Source organism: Dermacentor variabilis, chromosome 2 (assembly GCF_050947875.1).
Source record: "Dermacentor variabilis isolate Ectoservices chromosome 2, ASM5094787v1, whole genome shotgun sequence".
Classification (NCBI taxonomy): Eukaryota; Metazoa; Arthropoda; class Arachnida; order Ixodida; family Ixodidae; genus Dermacentor; species Dermacentor variabilis.
In genome coordinates this window covers 15,803,975-15,821,181 of record NC_134569.1, presented here as the reverse complement: position 1 = coordinate 15,821,181, position 17,207 = coordinate 15,803,975, and the positions used below count along the sequence as shown (strand labels likewise).

The following is a 17,207-nucleotide window of genomic DNA, read 5'->3' as shown; positions in this document are numbered from 1 at the left end:
GCACACCCTCCTCCTCCTCCTCCTCTCTCTCTCTCTCTCTCTCTCTCTCTCTCTCTCTCTCTCTCTCTCTCTCTCTCTCTTATTTATGTATCTGTTGTCTCGTCGCATGGTACGTAGGTTTTCTCGGCAACCGACCACGGTGGTTCAGCGGCTATACGGCGTTCATGCTGTTGAGCGCGAGGTCGCGGGTGCGATTACTAGCCGCGATGGCAGCGTTTCGGAGGGGGCGGAACGCAGCAGTAACACCCCATGCACTCAGATTACATACACTTATTCCTTATTAGCCATGTATTCTTTCTGGACGTTAGACCACAAAATTATGTTTTCTCGGGAACTGCGAAAATATGCATGCACGCGCAATACGTGCACGTGCGCATCTATTTGGGCGTACCGCCTGTGACAGCGTTTACCTTCCGTACTTGGACCGTGTAGCCCTGCGGGTGCCTCGAAGGTGCACAAGGTATACGAGGTTCTTAACGGCTGTTCGCGATCTCTGTAGTGCGCGCCTTATATATATACATTGCCGACTTGCCCATCGACCGCAGGGTAGCGAAAACAAAGGAAGCTTTTATTATGGAGGCACGGGGAATCCCAAGGCAAACATTCAGCGCAACATAATATAGGTAATTTGAGCCTGCGTTTACTGGTGAAACAGTAAACAGAAGAGGTGCGCGATAGCGTCGCTATACCCTTTAGGTGCGGATACAATTGAAGGGTTGGTAAACCAGTGCGGCTGGTTGGCATGCGATAGCGAAGCACACATAAGCTCGCGCTGGAATTTGCCCGTTTGGCAACCAAATTCGAGCACCAACTTCTTCACCATGGTGTATGTGAAAGAGATGTATGACGGCCGCACTACTTGGCCAGCAGCCGCTTCAGTATCTTGGAGAGTCACCGGTGAAATTTGACGGTCTTCATTTAAAATGAAGCATTTAACGTGAAGCATGATTTGTAACTTTGTAGCACGCCAGCCTCCGGAAGAACTTTTCAAAGGTCGCGTTTATTATACAATAAATTAAAAGGCACTGAAGACGCGTGCTTGGTGTTATATAAATAGTAAACAAAACAAGAGGGTTGGGGGCACAGTCACAGCTGATGTGTCCGGGTTACGTGCTCGTCAGTTTCGTGTCTCCTGCTCCTCACCTGGAAACAGTTGGAAAAGAATGTCGGTTTGAAAGTTTGCGCTTGCCTGACTGAAATGTCAGTTGGTGCGTTTATTGTGTTGCGCCGATATTTTAATGATGATTTAGGCTGCCACCCCAGGTGCTTTTCTTGTTTACTGGTAGATTTTCATCAAGCACGATGGCTTAGATACGCCCCTTTTTACGTGATGTTAATGTAAAGGACATGTTCGGGCCTTTATGCGGCAACGGCAAACCTAACCTCGTCGTTAGGCAAAAAAAAGAGAAAGAAATAAAGAAAGAAAGAAGACGACCAACGGAACAACGTGAGGTAAATCGGATTGTGATTTAGAACACTGATGATTTACGCTTGCGGTATGCTACGTAGCCTATCGCTGGCGATACGTTAACCGCGTGCCTGATAGTTCTACTGTAAACATCAGTTTCATGAAATACTTGTGATTTCAGGTATGGCCGCAGTGCACCAAATACTACAACAAATTATGAAGGTTGGTCCCAGCAAAAGTACAAATGCGCTCCAACAGACGCATGCCGCGCAGTCTTTAGCTCTCACCTGCAAAATCGTCGATGAAATGCCACTCCCGTTTCCTATGACATTTTTCCCAGCACAGGCTTATCGCCCACGTTATCGTGAAAATGGCGTTGGTGACAGCAAATGATATGTACAGCGCGTCGTAGGAACCCATGACGTCCCGAATGTAACCTGCAAGTGATAAGGGTGCTTTGTGTATGAACCTGGATAAAACTGAACCGAACATGAAGACAAACGAAAAAAAGATCACACTTATTGTCAAAATCCCGCATGATCCTAAGTCTGCGCTTTGAAGAGAGTTCGCAGTGTTCGAGCTGGTTCCACTAGCGGCATCAATATTTCGCTCACATTTACTTCATCAAGCGCCACCGATAATTTTTTTTTTTGCATTAACGGAAGTTATAAATGCAGCTTTGTGTTCTCCTGATAACAATGACGGTAGCTAACCAATGAGCGGTGGCCGTGCGAGGCAGATTATGCCGGCGATGAAATTCGTGACGCCCAGGCTCAGTGGTAGCGATCGCTCGTCGAACAGCTCGGCAACCATAACGGTGCAGGCGAATATTCGTCCGCCGCCCGTTACGCCGGTGAAGAAGCAGCTGGCCAGGAGGATCCAGTAGCGCTTGTCCAGCGCCATGACAGCCAAGGAGGCTGCCTGGATGGCGAAGCTCCAGACCATCAAGGCGTCGGCGCTTATCACCTGCGCCAAGGCAGTTTAGGAACCGACACTATAATTTCAGAAGGAACAAGGCAAGTGCTAGGGTAGCAGGCGCTGAGCCGTGATTTCAGTTGTGAAACACATTCTCTTGGCTTCAAAGGTGTCTTTTGCGAAATCACGACAAATCGTAGTCCAGAGACGCGCAGACGGTTAATAAAGGAAGCGACAGACGAGCCTGTCTTGTCCTTTTCTGTCCGTCTGCGTACGATTCGTCATGATGTCGAATTAAAGAGCCCAAACATCAACCAATATTCTTCGAACTCTGGGCAATGGAACAGTTGGGCGTCATAGTTACCCGACCAACCAGTCCACAACATTTGAACTGTAACGAGCTGACTAGAACTTCACGGCTTGAAAATTAGTTTATCACATAGCGACATTTAAAAATTTTAAGTGTTGAAAAAACAACAGGGAAAACTCGACCCATACTACCAAAATATTATACACGAATCGAAGAAAACATTAAGCATTTTAATGCTATGATAATTATCTTTGGCCGTGCGCTTTCAATCTAGTCGCAGTGTCGACTATGTACTATTATATTATGTATGAATTTGTGATGTCACAGCACGAGGGCTAATAACATATGAAGGACCAGGCTGAAGTCTACGACGTCGACTTATTTGTGCGTTCGGCCCACCATAATGTGAATTATGGCAACTAGCCAGCAAAAATATTTATCTCTCCTTTCTTTCGTAACAATATTGTTGCCTTGTCTGTCAGCGGCAATTGGGCGCATTGGTGCAATAGTACACCTTCGAGTCCAGAATCAAACCGGTGCCTATCCTTGACACCAGGTCCCCGACGGCGCTGACGGTGACCAGGGCGACAGCCTCGTATCCACTGAGACCGTTGTCCGAGCCGAAGTCAACGGCGGTCAGCAGGAACGACGAGAGCACAAAGAGCGACACCGCCCGAGATGCCGCCACGTGAAGGAACTGCGCGGACACCAGCGAGCGCATGTCGCGTGCGAGCCTCCTCGACGGTGAGTCGCACTTCTCGAGAAGCGAGTCCGCCTCGCGTGGCCGCAGGTTGGGCGGAATGGACCTGCGTGACAGGCGTCCCGCTTTCAGGCCATCGGCGTGGCCACTGAAACAGTCATGGGGGGCGATATATCACAAAGTCACACAATCATGTAATAGGTAGGAAAGTGCGCATTTTTCCGTTAGGAGTATCACGCTGGGGCCATTAAGTAATGGCCGCGGCTCACTTGTCAGAAGTACATCCTTGTCACACTTCTCACGGCTGTGAACGCGTCGGGGGAGGTTACACACTGTTGTCACTGGGCTGTTAGGAAATTTTACAGTTAATTAGGTTGCATTTTCGTGCGGTTGAAGTTGTGTTGAAGTTGTAGCCCAGTGGCTATGGTGTTGCACTACTGAGCTACTGAGTTCGGATCCCGGTCGCGGCTGCTGCATCTCAACGAAGGCTGAATGCAAACGCTCGTGTACTTCTATTTGGCTGTGCGTTAAAGATCCCCAGGTGGCCAGAATTATTCCGGAGTTTCTTACCACGGCGTGCCTCATAATCATGTCGTGGTTTTAGCACGCCAAATCTCAGAATTCAAATAAATCAAATTGAAGTTCTGCAAGCATAACCGCACGAGTTCTAGCGTGTGCATATTCACTACTGCCACCTCTTCCAATCTTTTACATTAGTTTCTTAGATGCGAACACTAGCTATAACCTTGCGTTGAGAGTATGCGGTGTGTATACCGCAAGATGCATTATAAGGCATAAGGTCCCCTCGGCTCATGCCCTTACCCGTTGGCCTATTTGTGGGTTCGTTTGAGCGCGTGTCAGAATATAGACGACGCAAGTTTTATTTGGGCTGATTAGACACTGTTAATTTGTTCAAAGTGCGTTCGCGAGGATATTAATCCTGATTATGCTAACGGTCTCGGTTATGTACGACCACGCCACCGCTTTTCTTCCCAAAGCGAACTTCCTGAAGATGCTGAAGATTCAGTGTGCGACGCACCCCTTTCACCATAATATTCTGAAGTTGCTTCACATTTCCGTCAATGACGGAAACGTTTCATGACGGAGTCCGTGACTAAATTGGTAGGATAGCATGTCGCGGCAAATACTGACACGGCACGTCGGGGCGAATGCTTGCCAGAGAAAAACGTGCCGTATTAGTATTTACGCAAAAATCGTAGAATCGCAGTACTCGAAGTTGATCTTGCCAATAGCATAGTCATAGGTGGCTGCTGGTCATTAGTTTGTTCGCTTGTTTCCCTTTTCTTTATTTTAATAATTTATTTGAAGCACACCTAAAACGTAGTGCGGCCCAAGAACAGGAAAAAGGTGTCCAACTAGAACGCGCAGGAGGACGCTAACTCATTTGTGCGCTTAGTATAAGCTGAAGGAAAGCAATAAAATGGTACTAGAGAGCAACCGGACCTATGACGAAGCATTGTGAACGCATCATTTAAGTGCTCAACACCGCCAAGCCAAGGTAGGTGCTGAAGACGAAATTCGCTTACCTGGCCGCTGTAAACGATTCGACGAGGCTCTTAGAACAAGAATGCGCGAACGACGCGGCCTGGAAACTGCTCCTTCTTGGTCGCCTGACAGCAAGCGGCGACTTGGGCAGCTCGGAGTCGCTATGGTCGCTGGAGCAGTTGCCATCGCTACTGGGGACGCGGTCGACGTAGATGCAGCCGAACAGCATGTTCAGCTGCAAGGCTCCCAGTATGAGTAAAGCTATGCGGAAGTCGAAGGCCTGCCGCAGTGTCTCGACGATCAGCGGGGATACGAAGCCGGACATGGCAGTCACCACGAACAGCAGGCCCATGGCCGTGCCTCGGTAACGAACGAAATGCCGAGCCACTACCGTGAACGGTAACAGCTCTTCACAAGCCACGCCCAGGCCTGCGTGAAATAACCTTGAATAAATTTACGGTAGCGCGAATAAAATACAAGACAAAAGAAGACACACAGGGACACAAACAGCGCTGTGCGCGTCCCTGTGCGTCTTCTATTGACCTGTCTTTTAATCGTGCTGCCGTAAACCTATTCAATATGCGTTACCAACAAGCCCACATTGCAAACCAGCGGGAAACAAACCACAGATAGATGTTATATACAGTCGGGGCTGCATCTTTGGTGGTGGCAATATCCGGCCGTTGAAGCTACTCTTAGAAACGTGGCAAGTAATAAGCCACGAATAGAGCAACACTATGCAAATCATTGATATACTACAAGAATGTTGCCCAATGCTCAAGAAGTGTTGAAGTGTTATAGAAAGAAAACCAGGCTGTTCCTACTCGGTCGGTGCACTACGGCGACTGGAGTGCTTCGTCTGCAACAAGGAGATGCTGTTGACTTCTTGAAGAAATGAAAAATTCGTGACAGGGACACTTAATGCTGCTCACTGACACAGTATTTAGGTGCATGCGAGATCTGTGATGTAAAGCTAGCAACCAAATTGATGTTAGCCATCTAGGGTCCTTATTTAACGTTCGCCATGTCACAGAACACGACCTTTCTTTCTCCTGCGTTTCGCGGCCATGAGAGGTCGCCTTGGTTGGCGATCGAACCAGCGACCATACGCAACGTCATAGCTGCTTTACTTCCCCCTGCAATCAGTGGCATGTAAAGGCCCCGACGCATAACAGAGTGGTTGCTTGGGCTGCTTGATGAAAATTCACCAAGAAAAAAGCCTTGTTTCATACATAGTTTGCAAAAAAGAAAAGAAGGCGACAGAATAGAGCGCTATTGACGACCTTGCAGTTCTATAGCTTGCACACGAATATACGTGTGTCCCAGCTAACGTTAGCCAAGCGGTTCAACGAAAAGAAGGAACAATGAAAAAAGCTTGACATGTTTGCACAGCGCAATCGACGATCACTGAAGGAAAAAAACGTGGTGGAAAAACGTGGTGCAAGACATGATCATAAGCCCTACGGTGTTCGGTTGTCAGACGTCTGACGACCAAACACCATAGGTCTTATGATCGTATCATGCGCCTGGTTTCTTAGATATCGTTTTTGTTCATAGTTCATAGTTCAGTGTCCCCTTGAGAGCAGAGGAAGGTATAGCAGAACACGAATAATGCTACATAAGCGCTGCAGAGATTTGTCCTTTGGTCTTACCATAGAGGACACCGTATAGAAAAATGACTTGTCCAAGGTTCTGTGCCAGGGCGCAGGCCATCACAGGCAGTGCGCAGAGAAGGGCACCGGCCACAAGCAGGATCCGGTCCGAAAGCCACAGGCCAAGCAATCCGTACAGGGGCCCTGAAATGCAGGTAATACGACCAAGGGTTGGAGACGCAACGAATAACAGCGCATATTCGAGCTGTTGCTGGCATTTCACAGGGCCGTGGGGTCAAGAGGAAGCACGGCCAAGTTAACTGGGATATACGGCGAAAAAGAATGGCAGACAATCAGTAGCCGGCCAAAAAACAGCAATGCGTCTTTTAATGAAAAGATTACATCTATGTGGAATTAACATGAAGTTATACAGCATACAAACTCTTACGAATTCCTAAAAAAAAATCTCGAACTCGAAAAAAACTTCGTCCTGGCCCTGCGACAGAACTTAGAACCACTGCATTTTCAGCGCAGTCACTCTACAAAATAAGCTACCAGGAAAGCTAACAGCGGGCGTGGTGAAGGCGATTTATTCGATGACTCGATGCACTGCAATGCCGATTTGCCGACATAATTCCGACATAACTCTTCCGTCTGCCATTTTTCTTCCTTGCTTTGAGCCTCTAATAAAAGGAATATTGCAATGACTAGGTGAACAACATTGATTTTTTATAGAGACTGTCGGATAGGAAATCTTGATCTTAGGCGATCCGAAAGAATGCGCCACGCAGTTGCTTTCTCGTGCATGTAAGTACCTGAGAGCTGCGACATGATGATGGCGATCGTCAGTGGCCACGACGCTTGCTCGCGGTTGATGTGGAGCATGCCCATAAATCCTATGTACATGACGGACTCCGACTTGGTCAACATCATGCCGAAGAAGACGAACACGGCCGCGCAGGCTGCCACGGGCCAGCAGGCGCGAGAGTCTGGCAGCGCCATTGCGGATACTGTCTCTGCCGGAGGGTTCTACCTACAGCCTTTGTTCGTTGCCGCACTCGATGGCGCCTACCTGCAAAAAAAAAAAAAAGAACCATATGCTGCGGTACATTAATATCGTGGACGGGATGTTATGCGAAGCTAAATCCGAGGAGCAATGAAGTTTTGGTTCAAGATTAGAGTGCTGGCTGTGTGTGCGCGCGACTGAACAATTCCCTTTGTTAATTAAATTCTGGGTTCTAACGTGCCAAAATCACGACCTGGTCACGAGGCACGCCGTAGTGGGGGACTCTGCAACGATCTTGGCCACCAGGGGATCTTTAACGCGGGCATGCATTTCGCCCCTGGGCCGGATTTGATCCCGCGCCATACCACAGCCGCTAAGCCACCGCAGCGGGTCTTTTCTCTTAGCATTTATAAACTCGACGTGTAGGTGTGCAAAAAGACCAACCCACAAACAAACAAAAACCTAGTTTGTGTAAACTAGTAGCGTGCCAAATGTGACGTCATGAGTTTTCTGACAGGACCAAGTAATATCAACTTTGAATTTAATCTCAAGATTACTGTTTGGAGTTACAGAAGCGCATCTACAGTTGAGTAAGCCAAAAAAAGGAGGATACTGTCGGCCGCTAGTGTACGTAAGGACCGAACGAAATGGGGAGGAAGGACATGGCGGTTAACTCGAGTTTGTCCAGCTGGCTACCTTACATGTGAGGAGGAGAATAATGGAGCGAAAGAAAGAAAAAAAACTGGAGTTTAGATTGACCACATGCGCTAGGCAAGGCACAGCGTATCTATACAACAGTCGGGCACTCAAGTCTCTCGCCCCCCAGAATGTAGGAATGTTAGTCCACTGACTGCAAACGCCATGACTACATGTTATACAGCAACCATGAACGAAAGACGGAAAACTCCCACCGTATAATGCACACAATAATTTGAATAGCCTGCCAACATGTCCTTCTCTTAAGGACAGCTATTGGGTTTTGGATGCATACATAGCACAAGAATGGCTTTCTACAGAAATTTAGAAGGTTATGTGTTAACGTCAATCCACACTGAGGCAAAGTAGTAGTTAATAACTGTTTACTGTTAACCTAAGTACTGCCTAAATTAGTTTCGTGAAGGAACAGATGAATGAATAAATTCTGGCTTTTTACATGCCAAAACCACGATTTGATTACGAGGCACATTGTAGTGTAGGACTCCGGATTAATTTTGACCACCAAGGGACCTTTAATGTGCCCCAAATTCACGGGACAGGGACCGTTTTATGCCTTTCGCCCCCATCGAAATGCGGCCGCAACACCATAGCCGCTAAGACACCGCAGCGGGTCAAACGAACAGATTAAACTCCTATTATGCATATGCGTCGTTTCGGGCGTTCCTATCAGATAACGCTAATTTGTGCTTCATTATTCCAGAGAAAATATTAGCGAAAACAAAGGAAGCTCCTTCAGTGCTTCAAGTGTTCCCCTCGCCTTCTCTCTCCGTTCAGCTGATTCACATAATCCACGCATGTACAAAGGCGCGTACGTTAATGTTCAAATGACATCTGCTTAGGCCGACTAGTTTCTGAGCGTTCGCAAAGTACTTTTCTAGGCACCACTGCCTTACTATTCTTTCTTTCTTCTTTTACAGTGGCCTTTAATTGCAGGCTTTGAGAGACGGCTTGCGAAAAGTGGCAGTCACGTGTTCTTTGCAACTCTCTTTCTCTAGCTCTCTCTGACAATGACATGGGGCTTGAATGCAATTTAGGCGCTCAGAAATATCGCTTGCTTCAGTTTGTGCTGGAAAGCATACGCATACAGTTATCGGTTAAGTACCTTTTGGGGGACGGTGATCTGTCTTGAACTCTGCTTGTGAAGTAACAAAAGCGCCACGGGAAGAAAATTGGAGTGTTTTTAGTGCATTTTAAACCTCATACTTAGACAGGTTCACTCATCTTAGTTCTTTTTTGTTAAATTCCCGCCTGCTTTGTAGTCACGCCCTTTAAAGCGAAACCATATTCGCCCCCAATTCGCCCTGGTGCTGCTACTGCGCCTGTCTTGCCGCACAGACAGCACGTGCATGGAGACAACATGTATACATGTAACCAGTCATGTGTCTCTGAGTATGCACACATTCTCAAACAGTCCGCCAGAATCGTATTGCATCTCCGTTATATTGTGCAAACATTTGCGTAATTATCCTTACATTTGCATAATGTTCGCTTCAACATTTTCTTACATATATAAAAAAAGCTTCACTTATCATCGATTCCCACATATGCGTGGTATGTGCAGATTTTTCCTGAGGCATAAAACAGCTTGAATATTTGCTGGTGACACTTAGGGACGGGCACTTTTCGATGTCTTGCGCTCAAAATAAATAACAAGGGAGAATTTTTAGCCTGATGCCTTGCGGCGTAACCATGACGATGATTAGCAATGTGTTTTTGCAAGACTTCAATTAGCGCTGAATAGAGCGTTTTGAGATACGACATACTTTAACTACGTCTTCTACTCCTCTCGCGGTAATACGCCTAGAAGCGTTGTACAAAACCAGTACAAACATCTATGCTGTTTGACTGACGACGCTGCTTTTTCGTCAAAAACAGCTGACTCATCCCACTGTCCACGCTCGAATAGGCTTGTATAGGCGTCAGGGAAAAAAAAGGAACGAAAGTGAGGGTTAAAATATAGGGTTATAGTATATATCAGACGAAGGCTATGCATTCATTGACCTTGCACGGAACCTACCTAGAGCGCACCAAATGCAGCCGGGCGTCCGAAGCTCTCGCGGAAGCGGTTCCTGAAGCAATTGCCGCTGTTTAGCGAGTGTCGCTATAGCTAGTGCTCCGGCATTGTGGCTGCGCCGAGGCGGCGAAACGGTGCTCCTGTAGATGCTGCTCACCGAAGAGGCATCAAGCCTCCATGCGCTGTGTACTCCGCTCCTCGAAGGGCGTTGCGTCGAGCTGCCGACCAAGGAAGTACAATGTGGACAGCCCTCCCAGATTCTCGTAGCCAAAGAAAAAAAGAAGGAAACCGGGCCGTCGACTTGCGCTTGATGCTCTCACTAGCACTGAGAACAACTTCTAAGTCTGCGACAGCTTGCACTCTGCAAGCAACCGGGGAGTCTCAGTCGCAACTAGACCCTGAGTTCCCAAAAACGCAGCTATCAAATCGACTAGAGCTTATCATCAAAACAAAAAAAAAAGAAAGAAGAGAGAAAGAAAGAGAGAGGTTTAGCAGAGGGCTTGAAACGCTAACAGAAGGTCAGCACTGGACCTAGAATCTATCCGGTCGTGTCCGGTCGTTCCTGGGCAGGCGAGCAGGCCTCAACCATAACAACACATGGCTCCATCCTCCACCCTCCCGCACCGCTTCCACCGTGCCGCTCAGTGTGACGCAGCACAGCGGTATCAGAAGGCATTCGGGTTCCGATTTCTCGCCATGGGTGCGCTATCTTGGTGAGAGGAGAGCACACGCGAATGCGCAGGGCAATTATCTCAGCGGCGATGGGTGTCGGTGGTGGTAGAATCTCGGCACAACGGCTGGCGAAACAAGCCAGCCTGAGACGACGCCCGGCCCGTCCTCCGTGAACTATACGTGTCGTTTACTTCGTTGCAGCTGCCTGGAGTTGTATACGGTCAACTCTGCGAGGTTCTTCAGAGGGCGAACAGGAGTTCTCAAGAGCTTCAGCTCCAGAGACCCGTTAGGGCTTTCACCAGAAACGGTTTGAGCAGTAAAGATTTCGCAGTTTTATTTTCTTGTCATCGTTGATAAAGCCATTAACCAAGTGCCAGAGGTACTTCCTTTGGTACATAGCTTAACTTAAGAATAGTTTGGCGAGTCAAGTTTCGAAAACCGGGCACATAAATATTGTCACTTTTTATAGCTTCAGAAGCTGAGTGGCCTTGTGCGCTTGCATTATTCCATTTCTGCACATTATGGGGCTTGACTCGCCGCTGTGAAAGGTCTATCTGACAGACTATTCAGTCACGTCTTTGTCCCCACCATCGGCTCGCATAACCCTCGTTCTCTCCCCTTCCCTCTATCACGGCGCAGAGTAGCAGGCTAGAGGAGTCAACCACAGGCCGACCTCTCTGCCATTTCTTAAGTAAAGTCACAAAAGCACTGTGCCTGCTTTTTGCACGAGCGCTGGCAAAACACCAATTATTAACGAGTTTCAGAAACAACGCCCGCCTGCAAGTGACTTTGCGTACCCGAAACCCCACTTGCTTTCTTTTGTACTCCTTTCGCGTTCTTGTACATGCCCGGTTGATAGGGCACCCCACCTCCGGTTCCGCTGTTTCCGAAGCTCCCTATTGTGTTGCGCTAAGCACACGAATGTACCGTCAACCGTGCGTCCAACGGCATCCCTGATCGTGACACCATCGGCGTTATCAGGTGTAATACCGACAGGTTCTGTTCTCCCATAAATTTGAATAGGAGCTGGTCGCTTCACACAGCATCGCAAATAATTATTCGCGACGTTTTTGCACACGCAAAATTTCGAAGAACTCTCCGCGGTAGCTACGGAGCTGTCGGTGGAGCACGGTGGCGAATTGGAGGCCGCTTCCTTTGTTGCAGCCTCACACATATCATCAGTACTTAGTAGGTAGCATCATGGGTTTGCTGATTACCCCTATCCAAGCACTGAGCTGCTTTCAGCCGCTGACCAGCACGCGCTTGTTCAGAATATGAATGACTACGTGTTTACCGTAAACCAACAGAGCATTATATTTAGTGGTCACAGTTTGTGTGATGAATTTAGGGTATGTCGACCCAAGGAGGAGTGGGACTCGCTTCTGCGTAGCGCCGCTCTAGAAAAGCAAATCCTGGCGGTCCGGCGTGCCCGCGACCGGGCCGATGGCTAGACCTGCCGGTCCCGACGTGGGACTAGCCGGGTGCGCGACGAGTTCGCGTCCTCGCCGGACATGCAATAAAGTTTCTTCACTCACCCACACGCTCACAGTTTTTGTGATCGCATGGCCTGACGAGGTTTGTAACCCGGGACATTGTCGAGGCAAAAAAAAAAAAGAAGAAAAAGAAGAGCGGCAAAATTTATCTCGCCATAAATGTAGAAGTTAATTCGATTAGCGATTAAGCAAAGTAGCGACACACTGTATACCCCACGACATATCGAAACACGCCATGTATAAGGCGTTTATGCAGCCGCGCTCCTCTATCGCGCTTCCCTCTGGACATCGTACTTTTCGTAACAGCGCCAAACGAACAGGGACAAAAGGAAGAAAAACACGCCAACACAGCACTGACTCAAATCTGATATTTTATTCAGGAAGTTCACACACATATAAAGAAGCCGAAGTCCAAGAAACGCGGACATGTAAAGGAAATGTGATACGCTTCGGTGGTGTATTTATCGGGACTGATATAAATATATAGCGAAATTCTTTCTCGTGAAGAATGACCGGTGTGTGCGTGTGTGAAAACATTTATTGTAATGAGGTCCGGAGGCTCGGCTTCTTCAGCCAAGGCGGGCCGCTCCCACGTTGGCACTGTCAGGCCAAGCCTTTCAGCGACATCATGGGCCCTCTGGACGGCCATTAGTTGGTCCTGAAACAATGGGCTTTGAATCCTTTTCTCCCACTGTGTCCATTCTTCAACGAGGTTGGGGAGAGTCGCGGGACACCCCGCCAGCATGTCTGATTCCAATGATGCCATTACAATTGTTGCAGTCCATCTTAATCTCCCTCTCTGGATATATTTTATTAATGGTGTACGGTGTGGGATACGTACCTGTTTGCAATAAGCGCAGTGAGACTGCCTGAGCCCTGTTCAGTTTTGAATGTGGCAATGGGATTTGCCTGCGTCCTAAATAGTAGTGTTTGGTAATGTCATTGTATGTTATTAAATGATCTCTAGATTCCCTGGCTTGATGGTGAACGGCTCGGTTGTGACTGTCACGGTTAGCAAGTCCTCGTGCCAAGTCATGAGCAACCTCATTGAGGTTTATCCGAGTCTCGTCCACTTTCCCCATATGCGCAGGAAACCATCGGATTTCAGTTCTCATAATCCCAATGTTTTCAAAAAGTTTAGCTGCCACACCAGCTACGTAGCCTTTATCAAAACACTTTATAGCTGATTTCTAATCACTGTAAATGCAGTCCCACTTATTGCTCCTGATGGCTAGAGCAATTGCCACTTGTTCCGCCACCATGGGGTCCTTGGTAAAAATAGTGATAGCATCTTGCACCTTCCATTGATAATTTGAGACAATGGCCGTATGTGCTTCTTTACCTTTCACCCAGGCTGCACCAACTATAGCTGCCAATTGGTTCTGATGTTCTATTTCCTGCAAGAGTGCTTTAGCTCTTGCCTTTCTCTTTTCGACATTATATTCTGGATACATGTTTCTGGGGAGAGGGTTGGTTCTGATCTTGTTCCTAAGGTCAGTCCTTAATTCTACTTCAGCCTCTATTGGGCTCCTTGATGTATTCAGTTCTGCACCTATTGCCTGTAATATGTTCCTGCCAGCTCGTGATTTTGTCAATCATTCGTGTTGCGCTAGCTGTTGGGCCTCTGCGATTTCTTCCATTGTGTTGTGCACCACTAGACTCATGAGTTTGTCAGTTGCAGCGTTACTGGGTATCCCTAGTGCTACTTTAACGAGCTTCCTGAGCATCACATTAAGTTTGTTAAGTTCTGCCTGCTTCCATTTGAATAATCCAGCCACATAAGTAAAGTGACAGAGAGCAAAGGCGTGTATTAGCCTCAAAGCGCTGTCTTCTCCTAAGCCTCTGTGTCTATTCGTAATTCTCCTTAGTAACCTAATGACTTCATCTGTTTTATTCGAGATATGTTGTATTGTTCTATAGTTAGCATTGTTCCCGTCTATGTGATACCCAAGAACCTTGATTGTTTCAACTAGCCTGACTGCGGATCCTTCATGAGTGTATAAGCACACTCTTGGCTCATATTCCGGAATGTAACCTCTTGGTTTGCGACCTTTTCTGCGATGTTTAATGACCAAGAGTTCTGATTTGGCTGCCGAGCATTTCAACCCCATGTCTTTCAGTGTGTTCTCTACAACATATCAACTTTCCTGTAATCTGGTCTCTATCTGTCCTACATTACCCTTGGCACTCCATATGGTTATGTCGTCGGCATATACCACATAATGTATACCCTCAATTTTCTCCAGATTTCTTGCAACCTTGGACATTGCTAAATTAAATAGCATGGGTGGGAGCACAGCCCCTTGTGGAGTGCCCCTATTTCCCAAATTCTTAGCTTCTGATTTAAGCTCACCCAGCATGAGTTGTGCAGTTCGATTTCTAAGAAAGTCCTTAATCATGTTAAAAAGTCCGAGAGGACGCCAAGTATTGCCTTATGCTTTATACGATCCAAAGCTTTTTCCACATACAATCCCAAAAGAGCTTTCGCATGTGCTGGGCTGGCCTGTATAAGTTGGTGTTTGATCAGCAGCATAGCATCCTGAGTTGACAGCCCGGGACGAAAGCCGATCAAGTTGTATGGGAGGATGTCGTTCTGCTCAACGTATTTAGTGAGTCGATTTAGGATGACATGTTCCATAGCTTTGCCTAGACATGACGTTAAGGAAATAGGACGGAGGTTGTCCAGAGTGAGTTGTTTTCCTGGCTTTGGTATGAGGATAGTATTTGCCACCCTCCATTCCTCTGAGTATACCCCTTTTCTCCAACATTCACTGAAATGTTCAGTTAGATAAGAAATTGATTCATCATCCAGATTTTTTAATATCTTGTTAGTTATTCCGTCAGGTCCAGCCGCCGATCTACTATTAAGACTGTGAAGAGCCGCCCTCACTTCACTCTCAGTGAAGTCCCGGTCAAGTTCTTCACATATGCCTCCCGTATATTCGGGGCTCTCGTCTTCTCGTTTGTTTGCTTAAGTGGGAGATATTTGGCTGCGAGACTATCCATGATATCATTCTGTGTTTTATCTTGGATTTCCTGATGAGCCAACTTAGATATAGCTGTTCTCTTGCTTGTCCTTGTTTCATTCTCGTTGAGCAAGTGCTTGAGGAGGTTCCAGCTACCTCCATGTTTGAGTCTACCATCAGCCGAATTACAGATCTCATCCCACTGTTGCTTCCCGAGGGTCTTCAAGTGATCATCAATTTCTCTGTTTAATTGTGCTATTTTTTTCCTTATCCTTCTGTTAAGTCTCTGCGTTTTCCATCTCTGTAATATAGACTGTTTGGCCTCAATCAGATGCGCCAGCCTGCTGTCCATAGCCTCAATACTTTCCTCTGTCCTGACTACTTTAGTGGCCTCTTTGACGTCCTCTCTGAGCTGGATGACCGACGTCTGAAGGGGATCCTGCTCGGCATCTAGGGGCCCCACTTTCCTTCTGTTCGCCCTGATTTTTCTAAACTGATCCCAATCAGTGAATTTGAAGATTCTAGTTTCCTGTCTCGGTATGCGTATGGTTATGTGTATGATATAATGATCGCTCCAGAGATCCATGTTTGAATTTTCCCAATTGGCTCCTCTTGAGTTGTTTACAAAAGTAAGATCTGGTGTGGAGTCCCTGCTTGTGGACGTGTCACAACGGGTGGGATACGCCGGATCAGTAATCAAGCATAACCCCAGATCCATGGCAAGACTCCATAGCTCCTCTCCCTTCTTTGTGTTCCATGTGTATCCCCATGTGTGATAGGGGGCATTAAAGTCCCCTCCAATAATGAGCGGGGAGTTTTTGGCAATTGAAAGCGCCTTGTTGAAGAGTGCCCTAAACCTCTGTGTCATGTCGTTAGGACTGCTGTAAATATTCAAACAGAAAATGCTTTGCGTCTTACCTCTGTTCCTTTTAAGTATTATCTCAACTAGAATAAATTCAAACCTGAAATGTCTAAGATGAATATCATGCTAAATGTATGGCAACTTTTTATCAATGAGGGTCGCCAACCCTCTCCCCGTTTTTTTGTCTCTACATATAAATTTGTACCCAGTAAGCATAATTTCGTCCGCTAAGGTTTCCTGCAGCATAATTACTTTTGGCCTGGCCTCAGATGACCTGATCACCCGTCGCAGTGCCGCTTTTTTGTGTTGGAACCCGCGACAATTCCATTGCCACATGTTAAATCCATGATTACTGTCCATTGTTATTAGGTGAGGCTGCCTTTCTATTACCCGCTACTTTCCTCCTTGTGATGGCCCCAGACAATCCAGAATGACCGGTGGTTCACATATAAATGCCCCCCCCCCACCCTTAATCTTGATGTTGTGCGCTTCCGCTATTTCTCTTGGCATCTGGCTTGCCTGTTTAAAAATAGAAGCTTCATTAACGATAGGAACACTGCCACATTATTTGCAATGCATAGGAAGATGTAGTGGCACAGCCCTTCGCAGAGATATCTCATGCTCTCTAAGACGAACAATAATGCAGCACTTCGTTTGTCCAACATAATCATTACCACACGATATAGGAATGACATACACAACTCCTTTTGCACATGCTGTTGACGTGACTCACTGCGCATCTGCCGTTTGCCTGCTTATCTGTTAGCATTTTGTCTCCTCTACAGCAAATGTGCCCTACCGCATTCCTTTCAGAAAACAGTGCATCTACGCCGTACCTGGAACCGACATTCTTTAAGCCATGCGCTATTTTGTGCATGTATGGAACTACCGCGCGTCTTTCTTTTTGCTTCGCTAGTTTGATCAGATTCAAGTGCCTTATGGGCGCACTTAAGGCTGGAAGCCGTACCTTCACAAACAGGTAATGACAGTGTTCGCAAATCCAGCGTCCTGTAAACGCTTAATGTGTGAGTTATAAGCTGGCTTTA

At 47.1% G+C, this 17,207-nt stretch overlaps 1 protein-coding gene across 1 annotated transcript; it reads right to left on the bottom strand.

Annotated features, from left to right (window-relative positions):
• Positions 1-981: 981 nt before the first annotated feature.
• LOC142571413 (monocarboxylate transporter 12-like) lies at positions 982-10,586 on the bottom strand. The gene is made up of 8 exons (XM_075679742.1): positions 10,172-10,586; positions 7,247-7,503; positions 6,492-6,635; positions 4,881-5,268; positions 3,148-3,439; positions 2,122-2,374; positions 1,696-1,845; positions 982-1,143 (listed from the first exon to the last, which is right to left on the bottom strand). Exons 2-8 carry the CDS (start codon positions 7,431-7,433, stop codon positions 1,118-1,120), a joined length of 1,440 nt encoding a protein of 479 aa, XP_075535857.1. The 5' UTR covers positions 7,434-7,503; positions 10,172-10,586; the 3' UTR covers positions 982-1,117.
• Positions 10,587-17,207: the final 6,621 nt, after the last annotated feature.

Excerpts from the sequence above, each read along its gene's own strand:
- LOC142571413 (XM_075679742.1), bottom strand. The coding sequence starts at position 7,433 with ATGGCGCTGCCAGACTCTCGCGCCTGCTGGCCCGTGGCAGCCTGCGCG. Across the intron at positions 3,440-4,880 it reads GAATCGTTTACAGCGGCCAG|GTCCATTCCGCCCAACCTGC; the intron begins GTAAGCGAATTT and ends CCTGTCACGCAG. Across the intron at positions 2,375-3,147 it reads GTTTGATTCTGGACTCGAAG|GTGATAAGCGCCGACGCCTT; the intron begins GTGTACTATTGC and ends GCCTTGGCGCAG.